The sequence below is a fragment of the Neltuma alba genome, unplaced genomic scaffold (genome assembly GCF_004799145.2).
Source record: "Neltuma alba isolate B1F8T4 unplaced genomic scaffold, ASM479914v2 tig00001318_pilon, whole genome shotgun sequence".
Lineage (NCBI taxonomy): Eukaryota > Viridiplantae > Streptophyta > Magnoliopsida > Fabales > Fabaceae > Neltuma > Neltuma alba.
In genome coordinates, this window is record NW_021632418.1 from 14,631 (window position 1) to 23,228 (window position 8,598).

Below are 8,598 nucleotides of genomic sequence, written 5' to 3' on the forward strand. Positions count from 1 at the left end.
AATACAAAAACACTTACAACATACTTAACACACACTAAGTGCAGCTAATTTGATGTAGCAGGAACTTGGGATATCATTAGGTTTTATTTAGAAAGGTCAGTTTAGATTATTAGATTGGCAAAGCACTAAAAAAATTGATTAATTAATTACCTTTTATAGGATTCACACATAATGAATTTCAAAATAAAAAAGACATACTTCAAATCATTTTGAAGCTTACCAAACTATTTTTATTGGCACCATATGTAAATTGTTTGAGTTCAATGTTAAACTGTAAAGGAGGGGTATTTAAACCCTGCAACACTTGTGAAGCTATGGGACTCATAACAGAGCACCCCCTTAAGAGTTGATGTCTCGGGTGGCTCCACTTTATGGCATTTCACTTGGTTTTCTTACTGGTTAGAACCCTTTGTAGGTAGCCCTTTCTGGTTGGTCAACTCCCAATGAAAACACCAATGTGATGAGTATAAGCTCAAAGGAAGAGCCCAATCCTAAAAAACTAGCCTATTAGGAAGGAGAGCCCATTAAACTTATAAACCCCACAGTACTTGTGAATCTCCCCAACGTGAGACTCATAATATGTTATGTCTCTTCATTGAAGCAATAATATATGACTTTGTAAATTCAAATTCACAAGTAGAGAAACATATAACAGAACTATAGATCATTGTAGGATGGATAACAAATTTAGTTCACTCAATTATTATTCTAGCAAAGCAAAAGTATCATGCCAAGGTGTCACCTTTACATAATGGGAAAAAAACACGTACATCAATTACAATACAAAAAAGAAACTAGAAATAAGAAATCAGTATTTACTAGAAAAGTGTCTTTCTCTCTTTCTAGCTAGGAATGGTTATGAATGGTGTCTCACTCTGTATATATTAGTATCAATATCAAATTCTTGGATGCTATGCAACTTTATTAAAGTCACAACAATAATATGCTACTTGGGTAACATCATTCCAACCATAAAAACTCTAACAATAATGCTTTCATTATATCAAACATCAATCTGCCACGAAGGGCAGGACAATGAATAGGGAGATTTCAAATAGTGAAAGAGAAGTTTGCTAATTGTTTAGTACCAAATCAACATAGTAGGGTATATTGTGTATAAAATACAGAGGGAATAGGCGCTGTTATAGGAAGACAAAGCTTGAGAGGGAAACATAGAAAAAATACCTAGCCAAACAAGATGAAGACAAAACTTGGAGGGGGGGGTGAGAGAAGATCGATCGTCGATGTGCAGACCTATGATCACTTGGTTGCGATGAAGGAGGTGATGATGATTGGAGGCGACTAGAAGGATGAGAGAGATGAGTCGAGTGTGAACCCTCCCCCCCAGTTCTTTATTTTAAAAATTAGTAAGGGCGTTTCAGTAATTGCACATTATCATTTTGTTGCAATAAGGTTCCTAGGTACTTGAGATGAATATGTTCTTTATTTTATGAGACATGTTTGCTGTATTTATGTTGCTTGGGACCTCAATGAAATTTTTCCAGCAATTTATGATTTTTTTTTTTTAATCGGCCCACGTTCGCCCTTTTGGCCCGTCGGGGTTTAGCGCAGTGAGACTGTGAGCCGGAGGAATTTTCTGCCTTCTTTTAAAAATTCTTTAAAAAAATACCATCGTCTTTGATTCTCTTCCCTTGGGAATTCCTGTTTCTTTCTTCTTCCCTTCCCAGTGCGCGTGTTATGCTTGTCCATTCTCTCCGATTGCTATTAGTGGGGGTTGATGTTTGGGTAACGTAATCATCGAGCTCCTTCTCTCCTTCCTTGGTTCTGCTCGGCGTCGCCGTTCTTCTTCTCGGTTGCCTCCTCCTCCCTGCTTGGTGTTGGTACTCATTTCTTTCGACCCTGTGGTGTTCGCAGGAGCTTCACCCTTCTTTCCCTATTTCGTTACGTTGCTGTGTGAGGGTGTAGGCAGATCGCCATCTTCACTTCTCTTCTTCTCTTGTGCATCCACTGTGGGGGGTAGGTATGAATAGCTTCCTTCTCTGATTTTCAGAATGCTCCATTTTTTATAGTGTGCAGAATGTTGCTTCTCCTTCTTTGTTGTGCCGTTTGTGGATTGGAAATGGTGGTGGTTCCTCTACGTAGTGACGGGTTTGAGTTGTCTCAAGTTTTGGAGATTAGTTAATAGTGGATTTAAGAATTGTAATGAATGAAACCCAGGACTATGATTTTAAGAATGTTTTTGGAGCTTGTCCAATTGTATGCACACTGGGTGATCGATAAAAGGTTTGAAAGGAGATGGGCTTTATCTAGGCATTTGTTTCTATAGTGTTTTGATGGTGGAGAAGAATTTAGTTTCTGTGTTGGATTGACTGTGATTTAAATCTTCGTTAGAGATAAATTGAAAAGGTTTATAACTTCATAATGGCGTTGGAAAGAGGATTGTTGGGAAATTTCAATGATTAAGTTTGCTTCTATTTATGTTAGAACTGGGGTGCCTATGTGGTGTTTGGTTGCTTCTTTCAGTGATTAATTTCGATCAATTACTTTGAAACAAGATTTAGGTTTTAACTTCTGATCTTGGCATGCATTGAAGTGTAGACTTAGAGATGGAGGCCTTGAAAGCATGCTACGGAGATACATCTTCTGACTCAGACTATGAATCTGCGTCTTCCAGCCCAACTTTAGTCCACTCTGAAGGCTTCACTCCATTGCCTCCACCTCCTGTCTCGCTTCTCAATCCTCCAAATTCTCTTGGTACTCTTGTTGTTTAGCTTATATTATTCGTTGTTTAGGGAACAGAGCAAAAGATAATTATGGTTTTCCTGGAGAGCCTGCTGATGATTCAGGGGTGAAATATGAAAGTGAATAATAAAAATTGGCAAAATTTGCACCGACTCAGAATCTGAATTATTGGTCAAAATTAGAGTTTCTTGAATTCAATGGCTCATTTCATATTTTTGAAGTTCTGTTGCAGTCAAACAAAGGTTCCTTTGTTATTTATATCAAGTTTACTTGTTTTGATGTTATGTGCCTTCTAATGACAGGTATTTATTGTTTTAATGGTGAAGGTTCTCAAGATTTTCTAACCAGTCAGACAAGTAGAATTAGGAGTTTCCCTCATGTCGATGGTAACTATGCATTACATGTTTACATACCTGGTAAGTTTGCCTTATTCGTTCTTCAGTTGTTTATTTCTAATACTTTGAGAAGGGGTATATCAAAGACCTCCTGCTGGATGATTATAAGGAAAGCATTTGACAGCGGAACCACATATTTCAGACTTTCTTATATGGCCTGGACATATTTTCCTCACAAATAAATGGAGTTTTGGGGCTTTCTAAGGATTTTGATATATGCATTTGTTCAGAATAATATTTCATCCAATCCTGAAAATGTTCATGGAGTATAAAGTTAACCAAACTTTGGTAGAAATAGGAATGGAAATTGTTTGACAATAGAGATAGGAATTAACAATAAGCACAACTTACAAACTGATGGAATTTTGTGGTATGCTTATGGTTCTTGTATTTTCTGCTTCTTTTTTCCTTTTCTTTTTCCAACTTGACGAGGATGATAAATGGGTGTTAACTTACAAAAGAGGGCGATTTGCAAATTCTCTTGGCTTGATTTTGTTTTGGCTCAGGACTGTGGCGGTGGGAAAATGTGGCTAGATATATTATGTTCAAGTCATAATGATAAGTTCTGAAAGTACCCAAATTGAAGTTTTATGGAGGATGTGTAATGATATTTTCTAATACATGGCTGTCTATTGAAACAAGCCTGCTTTCAAAGGTTAACTCTTCAAGTACCTAGGGGAAAATGTGCCTTATATTTTTTTAGTTGCAATACACTGAACTTTTTCTGTCCTGTTGTTGCCTCTAAATATATGATTTCTTCACTTTATAATGTGCCATAACTCATAGATGCTTTCTTGCAGTCTGTATTCCATCTCCATCAAAGAAAGAATTGGCTGCCTTCTTGAAGAAAGTCTCATCTCACGAGCCAAGTCTTCATGCTGTTGATGTTGATTTACCACTTAATATTCTCTGCAAAAATGAAGAGAAGCTTGAGCGGGCTGTTTTAGAAAGGGAATTTCATGTTAGCTTGGGAAGAACTGTCCCAATACGAGTGCATCAGATTGACTCCATGGTATCAATGCTTCGACAGAAACTTCAAACTCAACAGCGGTCAGTTTGTGCTTAAATTGGTCAATTGTCAGTCTGGACACCATGTGTTTTGCTGTTTGCCTATGTCCATCTTTGCCTCTAACTCTTTTTGTTGTGGAGCAGCTACTGGATTGACTTTAGTAAGTGGGAAGTTTTTGTAAATGATGACTACACACGCACCTTTTTATCGTTAGAAGTGGTTAAAGGAGGGTTGAGAGAGGTATGCTTTAAAGTCTTTATTTTCTGGGTAATATTAAGTTGTTTTTCTCGCTATCTTAATTTTTGTTGGTTATACCTGATTTGTGCAAGTTGAAATCTTATGCCATTATGCTAGTAGCATGATGTTTGTCATTCGCAGCTTGGCATTTCTGTTTCATTTGGTTTATTATTATCTATAAAGCATGTTTATGTAGAGTAAATCGAAAAATCTTCTGGATTTTTTGTGTTATAAGCATGGGAAAGTTGAGTTTTAAAACCGAGCCTGGAATGACATTATTCTGACCAAGACAATTATGGGGGCCGCATTAGAAGGCCAGAAGGAAATCATCTTCAAGATCAAGCCAAATGAAAGGCTATTTGATCATTCTGTCTTGTAATCTGAGAAATAGGAACACTAACGTGGACATTGTGGTATAGCAAAATCAAACTGGTCCAAATATTATTCAAGTGTTGCTCAATGTCTATTTCGTGGATTTTGGCATGTGAAGACACAGAACACGTAGCACTTGCTGCTTGTAACTGTTGATATCATATGTCATGGGCATTCCTTTTTGCAATGAAAGAGCGCGACATTGTTTGAGTGCATATGGACTCAGCGCTATAAGTAGTCATTTGCACATAAATCGTGTCTTTTGTGATGTGATGCCAAACACGTGAAAGTTAAAAATTGATATTGAATATCCTCAGATATATGAACTCTTTTGGCAATTGTTTCAAGTCCGTCTTTCTTTTGGTTTGATACCTGCTCATAATGGGGAAAACTAGATGATTAATAGACTGAAAATTGAATCTGACAAATTCATTTCTTGAAATTCACTTTCTATCACACGTGCATGATATATATATATATATATTCTTTTCAAAATGCTTTTCAATGCATTTCAGATAACAAAGCAAATTGAAGCTGTCAATGGTGTTTATAAGCTTCATAATCTCCCCGAGTTTTACAAGGTCAGTGGTTTTATCACTTGTGGGGTTATGTCTCTGATTCACTCTTTTATTCATGGACCCTGACGTATTCTTTTTCAGGATCCTCGACCTCACATATCCTTAGCGTGGGCGTTGGGTGACATTGGTCATTCCCTGAAGAAAGTGGTTGAACAAGTAATCAAGAGAAATACTGTTGAGAGTTCTGTAAAGAAATGGGCTTTTACCTGTAAATTCAAAGGTATTGAATGTAAGATTGGCCATAAAACATACACGATTTGTAAAATTTCCGAGGGACATTGATATGCTTAAGAGTAAGATTAAGAGTAAAATGTTTGGCTGCATAGATTTTATCTGAAATCATTTTTGGGAGCTAGTGGTGAGCAGTTTAGCGTTATCCTGTAAAATATTTCTTTTTGTTAAGGAAAAATTCTTTTAGTCCTATTTATATGATAGAGAGGAGATTTTTTTTTTGGCCATATTTACAAGTCAGATGACTAAATATTTAGTGTGAATGTATTATTTTATCTTTTATTTATTATTATGTAAAGTTTTTTTCTTGAAAAATGCATGTATTAAATAGAGGTTGGTTGTAAATTTTAAAGCAAAATTAATAAGATTTAAAGTTTTTATTAATTTAGATAAAGCATGTTAGAAATGATTTATAAGTAAAATTATTGGAGTATTTATTGAATCAGTAAATTTCCTAGTCCTTTGATGGATTAATAATTTGACATGTAGTACGTTTTAAGTGTATCACTTTAGGGTGTGTTTGAATTGGTAGTGACAAAAGTGATTTTTATTTTATCTAACTTTTGCAAGCAGAAGTGAGGATAGTGATTTATGTTTATATCGATTTTTATTTTTATAAAAATCAGTTTAATAAATTGAAACTTGTTTGGATGGATAATTAAAAAGTAAGTTTAGATATAAAATAACTAAAAAGAGAATAAGTTTTAAAATGACTTATAAATTAATATGTAATCTAATAATATATATAAATGTTTTAGAGATATCATGTAATATATAATATAATTGAGCAATTTATTTAGCTTCTTTTGTCTGCTCAAATTAGTCTCTTGAGGTCCTATATTAAGGAACAAAGATGGTAGATCATATTTATACAATTTGATGAATTTTGAAAAAAAATTAAAAAAATTAAATTTTATTAGTTAATTTTTTATTTTTTAAAAAAATCAAATTATTAGGCGAATATAGGAATTGCTTAAATACTTTTATCTTTCTTTTCTATTTTCATTGTTTTCTCTTCCATGTTATCACGGAAGAAGTTCAAATTTTTAACTTCTACTTACGTAGGTTTTTTTTTTTTTTTGGGAAGTCCATTTACTTTTATCTTAAATCCAAATATCACTTCACTTTGCAAATAACATGATAAACATGTATATTTTTTAAGACACGTTTGGGAGGTCCAAACGCTGCTCCAAACACTCCAAACGCACGCACTCTTATATGCGCACAATAACAGCCTCCATACCCCACTTTCATCTAGTAATAAATCCTCATGCTACCAAGCAACTGTCAAGCAACTATAAAGATGATGCGCACAATAAAAATCAAGGATAACACAAAAATTGTTACATTAGAAATACCACACACTATTACTAAAAGATTATATGCGCACCACAATATTTTCAACTCACGGGGCAATTGGTAAACAATATTACCTCATGTATTTAATATAAAAATGAGTTGGAAATTCAATTTTGTCTTAAATATAAGATATTAATTTATTTTATCTCTAATATTTTTTAATTTTTCCCTTAAGTAATTCTTTTGGTGATTGCACATATTAAAAAATTTTATGAAACGATATTTCAATATACATGATTGATAAAAATATTTTAGGTAAGACAATATCTATTTATTACAAATAACTAAGTTAACTAATCTTTTTAATATTCACATCTTAATTATTTAGTTTTTAGATTAACTATCGGATAGAGTACTATTTTGGGGTTTATTTATAAAAAAAAAAAAACAAAATCTGATTAGTAAATAGGTCTGTGGCCTCTAGGTAGTACTGAGACATTAAGTATTAAAAAGACTAGTTAAGGGATTTGTTTTGATTTTTAATGTAAGATGTCAATCTATTATGTCTTTCAAATTTATCATTTATTTAAACTATTCCTATTAATTTTACACATTAAATGGGGGCTTTCATCATTAGGATGGTTTGTAATGTATCACTTTGGCATTTATTATAAATAAATTGTAACTTATTCTCACATGTTAAGGAATGCATTAAGTTTATAAAACTTTTTTAAATTTATTCTTGTTAAAGTTCTCTCTCTATATTACAAATCATACTTAATCACTTATCATTCTCTTCTTCTCTTCTTTCTCTCTTTCAAAAAAGAATTAAATGAGAATAAAATTAGAAAATAATCATTAAATATCTTACCAGTGACTTATATTTATGATCAAAATTTTTTACTACAAGTGACTTATACTACGAATTGAAGTGGCAATTGATTAAAGAGGATATTTTAAAAAAACCAACACATTTTTTCTCAAATAACTTATTTAACTAATTTTTTAATATCTGTAAATTAATTATCTAGTTCTTATATTTAACACACGACAAAAATATGTCTAATATGAGTATACTAGTCATTGTAAGGGATTTATTAACATTATAACTAACTTTGGATATATGTTCTCAGCTTGAACTTTTATAAATTTGCATGCAACTTACATTGTTGATATTGAAAGATAAAGATTAAAGTGTGAATTGTACAAATGACAATCATATTTGAAAAATCTAAAATTAGGGTCATCTTCAAAATATGAAAACGAAGAAGAGAAAAAATGAAGGAAAATTATAAAGATGTTTGGGAAGGAAAGAAAGAAACCATTGAACCTTTCAACATTGTCAACCAAAGTAATGAGAAAATAATTAAAGAAAACAATAAAGAGAGGTCATAAAAGAAAAATTATTAGAAAAAATACTGCAACATGCTTTTTTTTATTCTTAGTATTTAAATATTTAAAAAATTAATTTCATAGTAAATACAATAAATGCAATTTTACCTTATATATTATTTGTGTAAAGAGAATTTACTAAGAATATGATTTATAAAAACAAAAGAAATTATAAAATAATAATAAAAATACAAGAAAAAAATAAATCTGATAAATAGTGGGAACTATCTGATAGGGGAAGAGTATCACACCCCTCGTTATATCCCCTTATATTTATTAGAAATAAATTAATTAATTAAAGAAAAGGGGAAAACCTGTAAATTGAGTCTTGGGTTCAATGGGACGGTGTGCCCTAATCTTTTCCATAACCCTCCGTCCCACC

General features: G+C 32.6%; 1 protein-coding gene across 6 annotated transcripts; it reads left to right on the forward strand.

Moving 5' to 3' along the window:
• The first annotated feature begins 1,603 nt into the window (after positions 1–1,603).
• Positions 1,604–5,717, forward strand: LOC114755319 (U6 snRNA phosphodiesterase-like). 6 transcript variants are annotated; one of them, XM_028944223.1, is made up of 8 exons: positions 1,604–1,751; positions 1,876–1,981; positions 2,560–2,715; positions 3,006–3,119; positions 3,899–4,148; positions 4,251–4,347; positions 5,232–5,297; positions 5,376–5,717. In XM_028944223.1, the coding sequence occupies exons 3-8, from the start codon at positions 2,568–2,570 to the stop codon at positions 5,574–5,576; spliced, it is 876 nt and encodes a 291-aa protein (XP_028800056.1). In that variant the 5' UTR covers positions 1,604–1,751; positions 1,876–1,981; positions 2,560–2,567; the 3' UTR covers positions 5,577–5,717. The 6 variants fall into 6 exon arrangements, with proteins under 6 accessions (XP_028800056.1, XP_028800040.1, XP_028800023.1 ...); XM_028944207.1 differs by having other exon boundaries at positions 1,604–1,981; positions 2,555–2,715; XM_028944190.1 differs by having other exon boundaries at positions 1,604–1,981.
• The last annotated feature ends 2,881 nt before the right edge of the window (positions 5,718–8,598 follow it).

What these genes read in the sequence shown, in the direction of transcription:
- LOC114755319 (XM_028944207.1), top strand. Translation starts at nt 2,568, where the DNA reads ATGGAGGCCTTGAAAGCATGCTACGGAGATACATCTTCTGACTCAGAC. An exon ending in AAACTTCAAACTCAACAGCG is followed by an intron (nt 4,149 to 4,250) that starts GTCAGTTTGTGC and finishes GTTGTGGAGCAG; the next exon opens with CTACTGGATTGACTTTAGTA. An exon ending in TTAAAGGAGGGTTGAGAGAG is followed by an intron (nt 4,348 to 5,231) that starts GTATGCTTTAAA and finishes AATGCATTTCAG; the next exon opens with ATAACAAAGCAAATTGAAGC.